At 42.1% G+C, this 18,296-nt stretch overlaps 3 protein-coding genes across 4 annotated transcripts in view; 2 read left to right on the forward strand and 1 right to left on the reverse strand.

Moving 5' to 3' along the window:
* rictora (RPTOR independent companion of MTOR, complex 2 a) overlaps positions 1–7,545 on the forward strand; it is a 25,533-nt gene extending 17,988 nt beyond the window's left edge. The window contains exons 33-39 of the mRNA XM_048244307.1: positions 909–1,086; positions 1,389–1,470; positions 2,278–2,499; positions 3,270–3,428; positions 4,021–4,144; positions 4,289–4,427; positions 4,668–7,545. Of these exons, the coding sequence (XP_048100264.1) occupies positions 909–1,086; positions 1,389–1,470; positions 2,278–2,499; positions 3,270–3,428; positions 4,021–4,144; positions 4,289–4,427; positions 4,668–4,742 (979 nt within the window). The 3' untranslated portion in view covers positions 4,743–7,545. The remainder of the gene's footprint in view (positions 1–908; positions 1,087–1,388; positions 1,471–2,277; positions 2,500–3,269; positions 3,429–4,020; positions 4,145–4,288; positions 4,428–4,667) is intronic.
* Positions 6,292–16,281, reverse strand: osmr (oncostatin M receptor). 2 transcript variants are annotated; one of them, XM_048244305.1, is made up of 18 exons: positions 16,070–16,281; positions 13,735–13,883; positions 13,483–13,648; positions 13,014–13,289; positions 12,322–12,451; positions 11,757–11,905; positions 11,518–11,651; positions 11,140–11,287; positions 10,903–10,982; positions 10,533–10,755; positions 10,167–10,364; positions 9,978–10,079; positions 9,512–9,670; positions 9,239–9,391; positions 9,066–9,147; positions 8,896–8,980; positions 8,438–8,780; positions 6,292–6,377 (listed from the first exon to the last, which is right to left on the reverse strand). In XM_048244305.1, the coding sequence occupies exons 1-18, from the start codon at positions 16,188–16,190 to the stop codon at positions 6,370–6,372; spliced, it is 2,706 nt and encodes a 901-aa protein (XP_048100262.1). In that variant the 5' UTR covers positions 16,191–16,281; the 3' UTR covers positions 6,292–6,369. The 2 variants fall into 2 exon arrangements, with proteins under 2 accessions (XP_048100262.1, XP_048100263.1); XM_048244306.1 differs by lacking the exons at positions 6,292–6,377; positions 16,070–16,281 and adding exons at positions 6,738–8,200; positions 14,699–15,554.
* lifra (LIF receptor subunit alpha a) overlaps positions 15,726–18,296 on the forward strand; it is a 20,660-nt gene continuing 18,089 nt past the window's right edge. Inside the window, exon 1 of the mRNA XM_048244304.1 lies at positions 15,726–15,863. The gene's annotated coding sequence lies outside the window, so the exon portion shown is untranslated. The remainder of the gene's footprint in view (positions 15,864–18,296) is intronic.

Consider the following 18,296-nt stretch of genomic DNA (forward strand, 5'->3'; position numbering starts at 1 on the left):
TCAGACTGAGCTACGCCCTTAGACTAGCTAATAGTACAGCCTAGTTTGGTGCTGCTTGATGATTGTGTTTGTCACTTTTTTGATGGGTGTGGTCTTTCTAGTGAGATTCTGTTTAATTATATAGTTTTTCAAGTTTGATTAGTAAGGTCTAGTCTGACGATGACTTGGTAAGTATGACCATCATTCCAGGCAGCTCATTTGGTGTTTGTGCATTAGGAATAATGGCTCCTCTTTTTTTAAAGCTTTGTGGTGTATTTTGAGTTGAGATGCAGTGCCATGTCTTTGGTAGTTGTTTATTCTGTTTTCTTCTGTGTTCTGTTGGTCACAGTGTTGGACTAGCTTCCCCCATCAGCCCAGCCCTGAGGCAGACTTGTACAAATCCGGCTTCAGAAAGTAGAAGTCCTCCCATGTATTGCTTCTGCAGTGTGCACTTACCACAGGCGATTTCACAAATCTGGAGCTGATCTACCCATAGATATTAGAAAGCTAGATACCGCATTGGGCCCCAGAGTGTACGGAAATGCCGCCGCCATCTTGGTGAGGGCAACAATCACTGGAGGCCAATGGAGACGCATGTGACTGATTGGAAATCAGACAGGTGTCTCTGATTGCCGGCAAGTGTTGCCCATAGATAGAGAGTAAAGGCATTGCCCCCAGCAATATGGCGGCCACGTTGACGTATGCCACCTAATAGAACTCAACGGACAATGCGGCATCTAGCTTTCTAATATCTATGGATCTACCTGCCTGTGGAGATGTGCTGATGTAAATCAGCTGAGTTTGTGAATGGTTGAAACAAATATGTTAGAGGACAAGGTTTTACTTCCTGAAGCCAGACTTGTACACCTCTGCCCTGAGCTCCAGTGTGTGCTGCTCCTCACCGTCTGTGTGTGTCTGACGTTCTCCAGGTTCCTCAAGGCTCTGAGCTTCGCCTCCCTGGACAAGGAGGACCTCCTGAGCCCCATCAACCACGCCACGCTGCAGCGCTCCTCCTCCGTGCGCTCCATGGTGTCCAGCGCCACCTACGGCTGCTCCGACGACTACGTAGGCCTGGCGCTGCCCGTGGACATCAACGACATTTTCCAGGTAACGTCCAATCCGCAGGGGCAACATGACCGCGTGGGTTTTACCATGTCTACAACCAGATGTGGCATGGAGCCAGGTAGACTGATGCATGCTAGGTCTGGAGACATCCAGTATTTTTCACAATTCTACTTCTAATCCTACCATGATTGATTTGGGACACACAGCTCAGATTACCTGCTTTCCCGGCTGTGTTTCAGCATTGCTTTTATCTACTCTGCAATATATTTGCGGTCCTTTCATCACTGGCAGGTGAAAGGGATTCAGTTTCATTTTATGATGTGCTTGTGTTTCCTTTTTTGCAGATTAAAGAGACCTCATACTTCCAGAAACGAACAAGTCCAACGGCTGGGGAGAAAGTGGCTAAATTCTTTGGGGAGTCAGATGGTAATGCTTTTAAACAATCTCATTTGTAATTTTTACATACATAATAAAAATGTGAGCTAACATAATTGGAATTGAAGATAAATAACAAGGGCTTGACCTTCTTCCCTATCAGGCTTCGTCTCTGGCCCTGCCCTGAAGACTCAGTTCAGTGATCACCGAGCTGCTGGCCAGACAGGACAGCACAGGCCAGCAGGGGGGAGCCAGAGACCGGGGAGGCCCCTGAGGAGACGGGCCTGCAGGAGTACAGCGAGGACAACTGCCTCTACTGCGTGGGCCTGGCTGCCCGTGGACATCAACGACATTTTCCAGGTAACGCCCAACCGCCCACAACGATGACCACGTGGGTTTTACCATGTCTACAACCAGATGTGGCATGGAGCCAGGTAGACTGATGCATGCTAGGTCTGGAGACATCCAGTATTTTTTCAAGCAATTCTACTTCTAATCCTACCATGATTGATTTGGGGACACACAGCTCAGATTACCTGCTTTCCCGGCTGTGTTTCAGCATTGCTTTTATCTACTCTGCAATATATTTGCGGTCCTTTCATCACTGGCAGGTGAAAGGGATTCAGTTTCATTTTATGATGTGCTTGTGTTTCCTTTTTTGCAGATTAAAGAGACCTCATACTTCCAGAAACGAACAAGTCCAACGGCTGGGGAGAAAGTGGCTAAATTCTTTGGGGAGTCAGATGGTAATGCTTTTAAACAATCTCATTTGTAATTTTTACATACATAATAAAAATGTGAGCTAACATAATTGGAATTGAAGATAAATAACAAGGGCTTGACCTTCTTCCCTATCAGGCTTCGTCTCTGGCCCTGCCCTGAAGACTCAGTTCAGCATCACCGAGCTGCTGGCCAGACAGGACAGCACAGGCCAGCAGGGGGAGCCAGAGACCGGGGGAGGCCCTGAGGAGACGGGCCTGCAGGAGCACAGCGAGGACAACTGCCTCTACTGCGTGGGCCTGGTGGTGCTGGGCTGCAACGCCGGCAGCAACCACCTCAACTCCACACACAACCGCAACGGTGAGTCGAGTTTATTTATAGAGTGCATTTCATACACAGAGGTCATTCAATTTGCTTTACATAAACAAAAGCAAACAGTAATAACAAATGAAAGCATAGAAGGGCAATTGTCAAAGAGAAGTAGCCTGGAGATTCCAGACCCTGGTAATCTAGAAAGATCTCAACTCGAGGGGCGGCATCAAGCGTGCATTTGAAAATGTCATACGACTATACGACCAATGTTTACTGACTGTTTCCGGACTTCAACGCAATTGGATAACACTACGACTTCCATCTGTTTAGCTCGCCTTTGGTCCGCCTAGATCAGATACACCGATGTGATTGGCTCCCCGCGATACAAGTGGCAAAAGTAACGTGCATCATTACTCTTTGCCAGAGTGTCTCGCAGAGACAATTCAAATTGGGCTCTTGTAAGAACTCTGGATTTTCCAGGGTAAAAGAGAAGGGCAATAGTCAAAGTCCACATCATCGGGGAAGGGTCGCGCTGAGAGGCTTTGTGAAGGAGATGAATGAGAATTAGTTTGATACATGGAGTGCTTTTGATTTGCTTTTATTTTGATTCCACTGATGAGGACGCTGCGCATCTCTTCAGGCAGTGGAGTTTTTTTTTTAACTGTAGGAGGTTGTTTTAAATATATTACCTGTATTACCTAAGCTGATGAAGGTCTGTGGGCCAAAATGTTGTTTTTCATAATAAATGTTAACATTGCAAGTGAACCAGACATCAGGAGTTTCTCAGTTAGGTCTATTTTGTCTCATTCTCCCATCAGAAGGCAGTGACAACCAGTACCCTCCATGGGTTGGGTCAACCAGCCACAACCACCTGGAGGTGGTGCCCCAGTCCAAGTACTCGGGCGTGTCAGGCTGCAGTGACGCGGTGTCCAGCGGCTCGGTCAACAGTAGCACCCCCAGCACAGTCCTCGTCCTGGGTAAGAGGGGCTTCAGTTTCCATATTTGAGGAGTTAATTTTTTTTTTTTTTTTTTTCAGATTTTATTTGATTCATTGGTTAGGTTGAACTTTGGCTATGTCTGCAGTGGTTGGAGGGGGGGAAAAGCTTGCTTGATTCTGATGGGCCCAAACATTGACATCAGCTGAAAGCTCGTATGCCCACTAGGGGGTGTCTGCACTTCAAATCAGTTCCTAAAATGATATAACATTTTTTTTTGTATGTCTCTGGAAGGTTATCGCCACATCTCTGACCATCTGGGCCATCTGTCTTGTCATATTCAAACCATCTGAACTTGTGTAATCATCTAAACTTAAGTAATCAATGCTGGACATGGGGGCAAAGGCCCATACTTGCATGTTCATGTGATCAGCTCATGGTCTGCAAAATAAGCGTGCAGATACTCGACACAGATCAGAGAGCACACACAAATGTATGTATTTAGTAAATATGGTGTAGGTAAACAGAGTAAATGTACAAATGGGTTGCACTCTGTGCATACAAAAATGTGCTATATAAATAAAAGTGACTTGACCTAATAATGACCTCCTCTTTCACCTTTGTGCCCCATTAGGTTGCAAGACCATGTCTGAGGACAGCCCGGCATCCAGAGTGCTCCTCAGGAAGGAGGTGCTGCGGTTGGTGGTCAACCTCAGCTCTTCCGTTGGCACCAAGGGCCATGAAACAGGCCTCCTCACGTAAGCCAGAAAGAGTGTGTGCGTGTGTGTGTGCCTAAAAAGTAGAATTGTGCTTTCGCTCCATGATTTTGAGTTCTAGAGTGTGACTAATACCATCACCCTCACCTTTTAACCAGAGGTCTATCTCTTCTGCCCTCTCCGCAGGATAAAAGAGAAGTTCCCCCACGCATTTGATGACATCTGCCTGTACTCGGAGGTGTCCTACCTGCTGGCCCACTGCATGTTCCGACTGCCCTCCCGCCGCTTCATCCAGGAGCTTTTCCAGGACGTGCAGTTCAGCCCCGTAAGTCTCTCTCCCCGTAAGCCTACTCCACTGAATTTCTCTTCTTAGTGTTCTCACAATAAACCAGAAACGATATCTGACCCTACTACTGAATGCAAGTAGAAAGTCATTTGAACACACATCGTGGATATTTTTCTGTCGTTTCTAGAGGGGTTTCATTCAGTTTATTCAGCTTAGTGCAGTTGTTGCATCTGTTTGTTCATTTTCCTCTCTTCCCCTCTTTTTTTTTTTTTCAAAAAGATGTATGATGAAGCTGACACCATCTTGTCGATGCCACCAAAGAAGGAGGAAGGAGAGTTTGCTGCTGTGTCCTGATCCTCCCGTAGAAGCGTAGCAACACCCCAACCTCCCTCCACACACACACACACACACACACACACACACACACACACACACACACACAAGCCCCTCATGCTCGAGAGATACCTCTCACACACACACTTCTCATCCTCCTCCACACATCCCCACTCACACGCAGAGAAACAAAGGAAGCCAGAAAGAGTGCATAGAGAGAGAAGCTGGAGGACAGGAGCGAGTTGATGGGAAGAGGACAGACGAGTGTGCTGGTGGAGGAAGAAGGGATATGGAGGAGTGAGATGGAAAGATGGAGAGAATTACGTATCTCACTCTGTGTGCGGCATGGAGGAGGAGTGGAGGAGGGCATGGATCATGGCTGCAGTCAGAAACACAGGAAAACCCAAACCACAACAGCAAATCAGACAAAACTTAGTGTTCTTTTCGGTTGCTGTCAAAACAAAAATAGACGTTTACCAAATATTATGGCTGGAGCCAGTTGAGCAACGAACACAAATTCAAATGACTAACTGTAAACCTGAACAAACCAATTCAGCATTACTGCGACAGTAAAGAACAGGTTTTTTTTGTAAATTCTACCTGCAATGAAGGACAACATTCTCAAAAGGATCCGAATATCGACACGGTTGCTAAAGAACTTCAAGCCTGTCAGTATTCTCTTAACACTACAGAAAACTAGAGGTGTCCTCAACTGGAACAAGCATTACAGGACAGGGTCCCCCTCAGTTTCATGACAAACAATCATATGACGACTTGATGGATTTTATCTTTCAAAACCTTCAGTCAAAGGACTGAAATCACACAACAGCAGCTGTTGTTTTATCTTATTTATTGTGTATTTTTTTCATAGTTTATGGTGCATTTTTTTAATTATTACAACCTTCAAAACATCGAGCATCCATCATGTTTTGCCACTGTTCCTCAATGGGACACTCGGTCTTTAGCCATGTCATTTCTCTTTCTAATTCCTTCTTTTTTTCTGGAGAGAGCTGTTTATTATTATTATTATTATTATTATTATTATTATTATTATTTCAGTTTCAGCTGTAGGCGTTGGTACTTTCTTCAGTTTGGAGCTTCCATGAAGGCAAGTTTTTTTTTTTGTCATCATGCACAACCCAGCTGCATTTCACCCACTAAATGTTCAACCAGTCAAAGGAAGACGCATGTCCCTGGCTATGCGCTGTGTGCTGTTAGACCTGTTAGAGCAAACAGACCCTGTCCCTGCAGCTTGTTTGAGCCCAAGAGGTGAGAATCTCACAGGTATTTTGCACATGGGCATATGAACTAGCAATATGACATTGAGACAAAAGAAAAAGCTGAAAGGATTTATTTTTTTTTGTCCCTTGCTTTTTCTTGCTTCTGTATGCCAACAACAGGAATAAATCGAAGAGTTGAAGAGAGCTAGATCCTGTAAGAAGTTTTTTTTTTTATTCTTTTTTTTTTTGCGAAGACGTGTCATTCCACCAGAGCAAGTCAATGCAAGGGGTCCTTTATTTTGAAAAAATAAATAAATACTATTTGCTAAAATACTACGTAGGACCTACTACGTACATCACAGAAGGGACATCATATCTTCTTTCTTCTCCAAGATTCGGCAAAAATCAAATGGTTGCCATGTCATCCTCTATAATCCTGAAGCCAAATAAGTATGGTTACTGTGGTTTTAATATATACTTTTGTCTGTGAGATCATCACTAGTGTACCTCTTCCCTACGCCTCAGATCCAAGGGGCTGTATGTCAGACCTGAACTAACTCCTTACTCCATACAAACAATGAAAAACAGTTGAAAACATGTTTTTGTTTTCTGACCAACTCATGATGTAACTTGTGCAGCGTGTGTGTGCAGAATTAGACCATGTATTGAACAACCCTATGTTGACTTCACCGTTTCCTTGCACAAATGCTCTGACACTTTTGTTTTACATTCACTCTCTCAAATGTTTACAATAGTCTTAACTTTCTATTTAAGAAATATCAACACAGCAAGGAGCTCCTTTTATGCCTGGTCACTTTATTAATCAACAAGGTCGGTTGTGTACTTTCTGAAGAACCATTCTATATCCAGAATTTGTCAGATCTTTTATTTATGATTAAGTAAATCTTTAAAGCACTGGTAACATAAAGAGTTGTAATGTTAGTAGATGTGCAGACTACAACAGACATACAATACATTTCTCCTTGCAGCATCTTTCATACAGCATACTATCAGCATTGTATACTAAGCTTTTCAAGGAACATGCATGACAAACTACACTCACTGTTATCCATTGCTCTATGTCAACCGTACACGTCTAAATCCGCTTTTCCCCAGATTTCAACATTAGCGTATCGTATTTCATGAAAGGTGGAAATAATTGTGTAAGAGTACAAGTAAGATGCCTAGGGTGGAGTTTGTGGGGGGCAATTGAACTTCCTTCCTCCCTCCCTCCCTCCGCCCTGTTTCTTGTCATTGTTTTTGTTTAATATGCTGCTACTTGTCTGGATTTGTAGAGATTACTTGCGGATCACTTAAATCTTTTGACTGAGTTGATCAATGTTGTGTATGTGTACCAGAGGTGAGTGAATGAGAGAGCGAGCGAGAAAGAGACCAGAAAAGACAGAATATTTATATTTTTCCTTAAGATAATATTGCAAGTATAATTTAAAATACTTTTTTCTTGTTTTGGGTTTTTCCCCATTTTTCCTTTTTGGCCGAATTTGTGACTCCCTTGTATAATGTGTACAGTATGTTTTAGGTGCTGTTGACCTTGACAAACATACAATCAAAGGGATATATTATTAAAAAAGGAAAAAAGACAATGGCGAATGGTTTGAATTATTTCCAAAAAAACTGGTCTTGAGTATATGTAGTAATAGTAGTAATAATAATAGTTTAAATATATAGCGCCTTTTAGGATACCCAAGGTCTCTTGACAAATAAAGGGATGGGTAGGGAATGGGGGGGTCAGAGGCCAAAGGCCTCAAAGAACAGGTGTTTTTTTGAACACACCTAGGGAGGGGGCAGTGTGTATATGGCGGGGTAGCTTGTTCCATAGACTGGGGGCAGCAGCACAGAAGGCTCTGTCCCCAAAGGTCTGGAGTCTGGTGCGGGGAATGGCATGCTGATCCTTGTCAGAGGACCACAGGGACCGTGAGGAACCCGTAAGATACTGGTGTAGAGAGATTTCTAGGTGAGGAGGATTTTAGTCAGTGAAGCTGTATGAGGATGGGGGGTGATATGCTGCCAGGGTTTTTGTGCTTGTTAAGACCCTGGCAGCTGAGTTCTGGACATAGCCTGTCAAGGACCTTGCTGGGCAGACCAGACAGGACACCATTGCAATAGTCCAGACGAGAGGTGATGAATGAGTGGATAAAAGTGACTATAATATTGCACCATTGTCCACTCAGTATTACTTCACAAAAAGTAGTTTTAATTACGTTGAAAATACAATTGGGCCCGTGGCATCCTGATCTTCTGAAAGAACATTTGGGAAAAATAAACCTAATACAGTGCAAACGTCATCACTTTATTAATGACACCATTAATACCATTAATAAAGTCTTCATTCACAGCAATAATGTGTGAAAGTCTATGGATACTGGTCCTTCAAATCACTGTGGTGTCAACCATGTTAAATATTATATCCTATTATATCCGAGTATTCTAGGACATAAATACAAAAAATACAGGACAGAATTCATGCCGGCATACCTGCAGACACAACATAGTCTGTGGTGCATGTGTCGTGTGGTTGGACAGGCTGTCCCTCTGTGAGACCATCTGAGCTGAACGATGACCGACAAAACGACACCTCTGTGAAGGTCGGCGAGTATGTGAAATTGCACACACTCACGCCCCTCTCACTAACGGGATCGCCCCACACGTCGTCGGTCAGCTCTGTGCAGCAGCAGGCCGTCAACGGGGCGAAAGAACAACTGGCCTCGTTGGGATAGACCAGACACTTGCACTCTGCCACGCCAGGCTTGACCTCTATGATCTCAAGGTCACAGCACAAACAGTCTTCCACAGTCAGGGCTCGAATCCTCTCGCTCGTCTGGAAGCACAGGAGGAGAGAACATTGAGACAATTCTATGTGTCGTGTTTTGTCTCGTCTTCGTGTGTCTTTTGTTCTTAAGTGAGATTGGAGTGATAGCGGAATGCTTACACACCTCGTAAAGAGAGCTGTCCAGCTGTAATACGTTCACGTTCACCTTGGTTGGATGCGTGAAAATCTCCACAACTGTACTCCTCAGTCTGAAGAATACAGGGGTCACTGTAAGATTGGTGGGGCGGTGGCAGATGTTACCCAAATCTACAAATGTCTGAACTTTGTACTGACCTTTTCCAATATGGCCAAAGAAGAATGCAGCAACCAAAAAGGAATATCACCGGGATTAAAATCTTCACCCAAAAGTGAGTGTCTGTGAAAGAAGATCCAGTCACCATCAGTTGTACGTGATCTTGAATGCCTTCCTTATGTTACATGATCATGGGTTTGTGCCTGATACTCACAGTCAGGGGAGGTTCTGAATGTGCGGCACGTAGAGGGGCCAGGGCCTGCTGACGTACATGGCTGGACGCAGAAGCTGTACTCTCTGCTCTCCCACAGACTGTTGACTGTGATGGATTTCCTGTGTGGGTTGTCTATTGAAAGGTTGTAGGAATCTGGGAACATAATGTGGCATTGTGAATAGGTTGATTCCCAACTAACCCCCAATACACTCAAAAAAAGGCCAGTGAACAGCAAGTAACAATGACTTGCAAAGTCAGGATCCTTGAACTCACTATGATTCTGGTCACTCCAGTGGCCATTCTGAAAAGTCACAAGGTAGCCTGAGATGAAACCGGGGTGCCGGGGATCATCTTCCGGAAAACTCCATTCAATTGTGGCAGAGGAAGATGTCACCACTGGATAATTCTGAATTTGTACGAACTGTGTGGGTGCTGTAAAATAAAGATTCAAATAATTAAATGTTGCCAACTAAAGTTCTCTATGCCAAAGAAAACTGAGCCTTAATAGCTTCAGAATCCTAAGTAACCACATTAACAACTCGGTATTGATCACGTCACATGGTCTCAAATTCAAATGTTTTTTTGTTTTTTTTCAAACTTTGCAAAGACATTGTGATTTAAGCCATGTATGCTGCTGAGCAATTTTTCTGACTATGGTCTGATGCAACATGTACAGCCTTTATCTGTTACTATGACAGTGCAGAAGACAGGAAAAGGGCCTCTTCCTGTTAACGCTTACTCTGTTCCTGTAAGTAGCCAATGTGTGTCTCAATCAGGTGATGTCCATCCTCTCTGCACCTTAACACATTGAATGTATATCTGCAGCCGCCCATAAAAGCTCCTAGAAAACAGATGGGGCTTGATATTAGCCTCTGCTACATGGAAACTGATAAAAATCTTCACAGCTATGAAGAGCAAAGATTTGTACCTGCTTTGAGTGATAAGGATGTGTTACTTCTGCGCACTGTTTGCCATCGAAGGTTGCTAGGGGTGCAAGGCAGTACACCACTCCCATTGTGACACCACTCTACTGTGTACCCGCATACAGCACTAGGATCTTCTGTCCATGACAGCATAAACCCAGTTCTGACACTGCCAACCACCCTTTTTGGGATAACAGCATTTTCTGTGGGGACACAGGAAAAATACATAATGTGTCAGGTGCAGTTATGTACATTTCTATGCAAATGCACCGTCAGACAAACCAGTCAGTGTAAAGCAATATTTACATACTGAATATCATACATGTTGGGACAGCCACTGGAGAACATTTCAGAGCCCACTGTTTACCCACCAGAGTGTTTTGCAGGAGGGATGAAAATATGAGATGCAACAGAGATTCCAGCTGTGATGTTGGCATAGACAGAAATGTTACACCCTTGCTCATCGATGAAGAACTCAGTCTGATTAACTTGTGGGTTAACACTCGTTGTGTTAGTCCACAACGTTCCCAGGCTGTTCTCCTGCTGCAGTCGAATTTCATATGACTTGACATCAAGCTGCATGTCACTGGTATACTGAAAGGTATGGCAAGTTTGGGTTACATACTGAGAAGCAACTACTGTTATAGCAATGTCATAGATAATGATAGTTTCAAACAGTAAACAATCTCGAGGTATTTCTTCTATTCATCAGGTCATTGTCCTGCTGTGGTTGAAACGTACTGTCCTCCATGTTAAAATGACACGGCGACCACTTGGAAGGGCTTGTATACTCCTCCAGATGTCCAAAAGAACCAGGGGATCTGATGAAGGTTAGGAGTAAAAAAGATTATACAATATACAAATGTCATCTCTGTGAGAAAAATGTAAATTTTGGTCTATGAACATTTAAAAAAGGTTTAAGGGCTCAAAGATTGACACATTGACACATAATGTTAGTGAATTTCATAGTGAACTTACGTGTGTTAAAGAATAGTGGGCCAGCCCACTTCCTCCATCTTCTCCCAGAAACTGCACATTGTACCTTCACAGAGTACTGAGTGCTGGGTTTTAAGTTTTCCAGTTGACAAGAAAAGTGTAGCGCTAAACCTCCAGTCTGTTCAATGGTCTACAAAAGCAGTTCACAGATACCTTACACACAACATCAAGAGCTTAATCTAATGGGTTACAACAATGCAAAATGTCGCTTTACAATAAATACATAAATTAATTCATTAATAATTGTGAATAGATATACACGGAAAACTATGAATAGAATGTTGTTGAAATTGTGTTAATATAATGTTTATAATTATTTGTATGGTGACTTGGTCAAGAGTGTATGAATATAATGCATACCAAGACATTTCCCTCAGGAATAATTTGGACTTGACAAATCATTGGAATCTTTGTAAAGTTCCCTTCTATAGTCCAAGAGACATTCGCTTGATGCACGTCAGGAATCACAGACAAACTCTTGGCAACTGGAAAAACTGGACACAATAATCAAAATATTTAAACATTCTAGGCAGGACACTGTAAACATTAATTATAGTCAATAACATTCAAGTTTGTGGTTTGCTAGACAACAAACTAACCTCTGTCCAGTGCATGGAACTTGATGCTCTCCATTTCTTGCCCTAGACTGCTTGTTACCACCACAGTGACATAATACTCACTCAGGTGTGAGACAGCCAGAAAGCTACATGAAGACATGTCACACCTGATGAGATCATGGCCTGAGTTCCTTCACAAAGACACAGATGAAGCATTGATAAAGCTTGGACAGCCATTTTCTCTCTAGAATACAGCCACATAGTTGTATAGTGATAATACAAGAGAGCCGGGTGCCAACATTACGTGGTTTGCATGCTAACTTCAGTGGACATTTGACACACAGAGATACAACACACAGCATTTTTTACTTAATGTTCAAATGTTTGCTTCTTCAAATTCCATTGATATTTCTATGTCATTTTAAACGTTTTAAAAAAAAAACACAACTCGACATAGCACCTTTTACAACATATTACAGATATTTCTGTTTAGTCCTTACAGATTAAATTCAACATCAAAGAATTTGTGGCACTGAACTGCTGAAAAAAAAGGAAGAGGTTCCCAATAATAACAATACGAAATTTAAACATAACAATTTTAACTTACTCTACAAGCAGAGCATAGTGGTGCACGTGGCGCTTGTGCAAGTTAGGCGGTCTTCCAGGATCCCATCTACAGCTCCAGACTTTCAAATCCTCCGTCTCACAGCTCACATTTCTGGGCTTCTGTGGAGGGACTGGTGATACATGTTTTCATAAGTTCTCAACCTTTCTCAACCTTTTTTGAGCCGCGACCCCCTGGAATAATCAGGTTGGTATTCGCGATCCCCCCCCCACACACACACACAAATACATAGGACAACATTTTCATGTTCATGACCACAGTTCCTGACCATAAACAACAACAACAAACAACAAACAACAATGCACAGCTAATGGAGCAGCAGAGGACTACATTATCATGACATCAAATCAAATAGCCCACCAAGTCTACAATATTACTATTGTCAATTTCACTGATGCTTAAGGCCAGGCTGCCTAAAGACTGTGAACAACCACGCTATTTGCATGTGTGTGTGTGCACTAAGAAATAGTAACAATTCACCAAAACGAAAGAAAAGTGAAAGTGTAAAGGCTTAATATAGAATTCAAATGTTTTTTTTCACACAATCTGGCAACCCTCAGGTTGAGAACCACTGGCTTAAAACACTGTATCATAAATGTACACATTTGGGCAGCCATACTATTATAACAGCTCCAGCTGTTGATTACAAAGCAATGGTGATCAAGAATACTAACAAGTGACAAAGTTTGAAGTGATGCCCTCATCGCCTTTGGAGTCAAGACAAACTAAGCTGACCCCCAGTTCAGAGGTGATATTAAGATTGTCCACTGCGATGGCTTTGACCTGGCTACTGATGCTGATGAGGGGGTATCGTGTTCTGTTGAAGGTTATGCTGGTGACTTGGGCATCCCTTGGTGCCACACAACAGAAGTATACTTCAGATCTCTCCTGGAAAACCTCTTCAGATGGAAATATCTGCGGCTCATCCCAGACATCATGAGCACCTTCATCTGAAGAAGAAAAAAAAAACGAACCACACATGGACAACCCCCCCCCCAAAAAAACATCTTGGAGACAGTCTTGGAGAAGACTCAGGGGAGAACCGAGTTAATAAAAAACGAATGTAATCATGAGCCAGACATTCATCAGTTACAATAACTGATTCATTAACATGATAACAGTTTATAACATTTATTTTCTTACCTGTATGAGTTTTCCACTGGCTCCAGGAATCTACAAAAGTAGAGTTGTAGTTGTAGATAAGTCTCATCCTCACAGAGTGATCAGTGCACTGTAAAGGCAATTTCGATGTCCATGTCCAAGTTTGGAATGGTTCTTCAGAGTTTTGTGATTTAGTGCTTATGTTTACCTAGGGAAAAACATGTATTTTAAATGTCAAACTCAAAGTAGCCTGTCACTGATTAAACTTTGAAGTGATTTGCAGGCTCTACTTACACTTTCAATTAGGTTGAAGTTCTCTGTGCGGGCCACTTGGATTTCATAAGTAACATTTTCAAGTGCGCTGTCTACTGTCCAGTTTACCACAATATGTTGATGATCTTGTGGATACAATTTAAATTTAATCGGTGTAAAGTCCATAAAATCTGAGACACAGGATGACAAATAGGACAGCTTGAACCTAGAAATCAGTTTAACCTTCATGTTGTGTTTGCAATATATGGTTAGGCTACACTTGTTTCTGGACATAGTTCTTTGGCCAGACCTTGACCTAAATGTTCACTTTAACAGTAACCACTTGATTTTGACCTACAGTATGGTGATTTAAAACTTCTGAGTAGCCTAAATGTGTATATGACGTTTTGTTTTTAATTGTTGACATAATTTATAGTTTTTAAACCTCATTTTTATATAAAAGGAAATATGTGAAATTTGCAATATCCCATTCAACACAAGTGCAAATCTAAATCTAACAATATAGGCTAGCCTATTGAAGAATTGAGATCGAACAAATAGGCCAATTTGAAATAGCCTATATGGAAATGTAATTTCATGGTTACAATACCCCCTGCCCCACCCCAGAAAACACTTGTTGAGTCTTCAGTCAAATGACCAGTGTGATTTATGATTGTAGGATAGCCTACTACACATCTTTTAAATCGACTCCCAACTGACTGAAATCTATGTACCTGACAACTTTTTACTCTAACTCTAAGTAGCCTATTATTTTTTACCAGAGGCCGGCCAGGCGGCCACATTTGTAACAATGTAAAAATAGGGTAGCCTGTGAAAAAAATCGCTGAGAGTCTTGATATATTGTGTATCTTCAAATGGTGAGGGTCGAGGGATGTCATTAGCCTAATTCTTGTTAGTTTGAGATTAAAAAAACTGTAAACGGACCAGAACACAGCGGTTATAGCCTATTGTCTGTATGAGCAAGCAGCAGCAGGTGTTCACTTACCAAAACCTTTGCACCAGCCGTTACAAATCATCGCAAGTATAAGACATGTACACCACAACGCCTGATCCATTGGATTCCATCAATCACTCCTCAGTTTCTCCAAAATAGCACATATGACGAATAGCTAAAATATAGGCTAGGCTATGAAAAACAAGTCGTTCAGCCTATGGTAAAATCTATGGGCTTGCTTGCATCTCGTGGTTGCAAGAGATTTTCTCAGGTAGTCCATCCATCAGGTGACCCTCACAGTTAATGTAGGCTATTTAATCCACACTCCTATAAGTAATGCTATCTTAGGCCTACCGTAGGCCTATATCTATGAGACTACTGTAGTAGCCTAGGTCTACATGGTCACTTATTGATGTCAGATCATCGTCTACGCCTTTTTTAGAGATATGCGAAGTGTGAAGAATCTGTCTATCAGATTTCTAGCCGCGCTACTAATTCTCACTACGCAGTGCCATCTAGAGATGAGGTTCAGCATTGTTTTTTTTCTTTCTTTCTGTCTAGCCTATTAGGCATTTAATTGTCTGAAAATGGTTATTGACTAGGCCCTGTGGTTAAAGTGTTTTGGTTTGTTACATTATGATCAGGTTATGAAAAGGTCTCAAGTAGTCTAATTATAAGTTTTAATTTCGACAGGCTAGGGCTTAGGCTTTTATTAAAATAGGCCTACGATAGTAAAGGCTTATTATGAGATGGATAACACCTGACACCATGGCAGCAGGGCCTAACCAAAACAAAATCAATGAAAATTACCCTAAGTAATAACCCTATGTTAAAGACTTTAGATCTGAAATAACATTTTAGGCTTCTCTTCATCCAATATTATAATCCAATAAGGCGACCCAATTATAGTCTACAGAGTTTGCTCCGCTTCAACCTCTCTGATCATATGTTTTTATACTGGCCCATGCCAGTTGGCTCATTTTACTGGAAGCCACAACGCGTCGACTCTCTCGGTCCCACCCTCCACTCCGCCTGCTCTTCCTATGCTTCCAGTTCTGGGAATTCTGATAGAGGGACCGAATTGTTGGTTGAGAGTATCATGTGCGCAACTGTAAAATACAGCTTAACTAGTCCATCCAGGATACCTACAGATTGCCATGCGGATGATATTCGGTCATACTTTTTGGAATAAGGATACTCTCAAACATAATATCAGGTAAGCACGAAGCCAATCGTCGCTACTTGGTGAAACCCGTAACTAGTCCGCTAACGTTAGCCACCGCTTTTTCATTTTTCCCAGGGAGGGAGTGAGTGGGCTAGTTAGCATATATCCTAGCAGATTTGCTACGTAACAGTACATCCATTGTAACATTTCGCTACTGTTGCGTCAATCAATGTCTGGAAAAGAGCAAGTTGGCTTACCTTTATCGGGCAGTAAAATAATTGAAAAACAAACACACAAATCTATAAACGTGCTATCTTTTAATCTGCTAACGCTACTTGGGGAATATTTGCGTTCGGACGTTGACTGTTCTGTTCTCATGATGTTGTTGGTGGCTTGACATGGCTGTTGTTACACTGTGTTCATCAGCTCAGTTAGGCTAGGCTAGCCTACTTTATAACACCTTCAGCTAGGTTAACTGGCATACATGTTTAGAGTGTAAACTGGCATTTATTGAAGCACAAAACAATGGTTAAAAACAAACAGACAAAAAAAACAACAGAAAAGGCAAGCATGTCATGATGTTGGTAGAATATTGAGTCAGGGTTTAACGTTAGGATACAAACTCAATAAACCAAAACTATAACAGACAGTTATTATTTGTAATATAGACTAGCCTACAAAAAAAAAAATGTTAGTGGGACAATTTCCGAGAAACGGCCTACAGATTGAGGCAGCTTGATTGAATAGGCCTATTTTTGCACTTCAATGTCTTTTCAGTGCTATGCAAAGAATGCAGAGAACAGATTTAATTTATAAATGACTGCACTTATCAGTGCTTGGCTCTGACGTGAAAAGCTGCCAGCTTTGATAGTGTTGATAAAGGTCCAAACCACAATATGCCCTATGGTCGAATTATCCCTATTAATGTTCCTATCCCAAAATTATTGATTTTCAACATAACATTGAGAATGTGGGGGAAAAACCTCGTCAAACTGTTTTTTGCCCACAATTTAAAAGTTTATCACAAACAAATTATGAAAACCCTGTACAAACACCCTTAGGTTCCCTTCTTCCTGGATGTCCGTCTCTTCCATGGCTTTCATTCTGGCCACTGTTTCATTTTGAAATCTTTTGCTTGGATTAAAGCTTTTGAACAGAAGCCCTGGCATTCCTGCAAAGACCTGGTGTTGTATAAAATTTATGATTGATTCATACAAGAGATGATGTTGATTGATGAAGCCCACAATTGAATATTGTTGGACAAACCTGTTTGCTATTGGAAGACTGTTGTGGTTTCCGAAGCCTAGCAGCTGCTAAAGTTGAGTTGTTCACCTGTGTTAACCTGTGTTAACATGTGTTTTGATGTTTGAAACTGTCACCACTCAGAACTCATTTCTCAGTAGGCTAGACCAAAGTCTGCGCCCCTGTGTGTACAAATTGTTTCCCAAAAATGAGGCAGAAAAATGTTGAAAAGTGCAAGAATATCCCACTCAATTTTCTTATGTAAATTTACCCTGAGTAAATTATTGACTGAATACAGTCTATGGACTGAATCTTGTGTTCATTGCCTTAAATGGACAGCAAGGCCCTACCATGTAAATATTTAATGACCTCACAGAAGCCATCTCTGTGGAGAGGGACACGGTGGCACTCATCAAATTACCTTTTACTCCTCTGCCAACTCATCCTGTCCCCGTATAGATACTACACACATGTAAAAACAAATGTAAATGAGAGAGAGAGAGAGAGAGAGAGATCTAAACGCAAGTTCCCTTCAAAATTTCTAAATGCAAGTTCCCTTCAAAAATCACACCCAGTTGTGAAGCCAAGGAGTAGTCCTCCGGGAGAAGAAAATGAAGCTTTTTTTATCGGAAGGCTTGGTTTGGAATGTTTTTTTTGTCGGTTTCTTCCGAGGCTTTTGTGCAAATGTGCACTTGTACAAGTGAGCACTGCACACGCACTTTGTCAAATAACTCAACAGGTGCGCTCAAAATGGCCGATTAGTTCAAAGCTGCAGCAATATTTGACGCTCTCTCGGCTGTCATTTACTGCAAGGCCTGCAGAACATGAGGCCATTTCTGTCTTTCAACAGATACACACACACACACACACACACACACACACACACACAGATTCATTTGAAAAACCACATTGTGTTGTGACTTTTCTGAGGCCAAGAAGGAAAATTGCAGCCTTGTTCTCCGTGCATGAAGGCCACTGGGCCTGGCATAGTGGGAAGAGACCATTCTGCTTCACTGGGAGGTCATAGAATGACCACAGTCTGAGAGAAATGCAGTCCTACAGACCCACAATCAATTGACCACACTGGAGCATGTTTATTTAATGAGGGCTTCATTTCCAGTAGTTTTGTGGGTTCGAGTTGGGGAGTGCCAGACAGAGAGAAACTGTCAGAGGACCAGATGGTGCTCAGGTGCATCTACAGGAGTTTAGTTCTGTGAAGGAATAACTGTCTAATGTCTGACT

The sequence above is a fragment of the Alosa alosa genome, chromosome 5 (assembly GCF_017589495.1).
Source record: "Alosa alosa isolate M-15738 ecotype Scorff River chromosome 5, AALO_Geno_1.1, whole genome shotgun sequence".
Classification (NCBI taxonomy): Eukaryota; Metazoa; Chordata; class Actinopteri; order Clupeiformes; family Clupeidae; genus Alosa; species Alosa alosa.

Coding starts and splice junctions, on each gene's coding strand:
- osmr (XM_048244305.1), bottom strand. CDS start 16,190: ATGAGAACAGAACAGTCAACGTCCGAACGCAAATATTCCCCAAGTAGC. Junction 10,983..11,139: donor CCCACTATTCTTTAACACAC/GTAAGTTCACTA, acceptor AACCTTCATCAG/ATCCCCTGGTTCTTTTGGAC. Junction 10,365..10,532: donor CCCTCCTGCAAAACACTCTG/GTGGGTAAACAG, acceptor GTGTCCCCACAG/AAAATGCTGTTATCCCAAAA.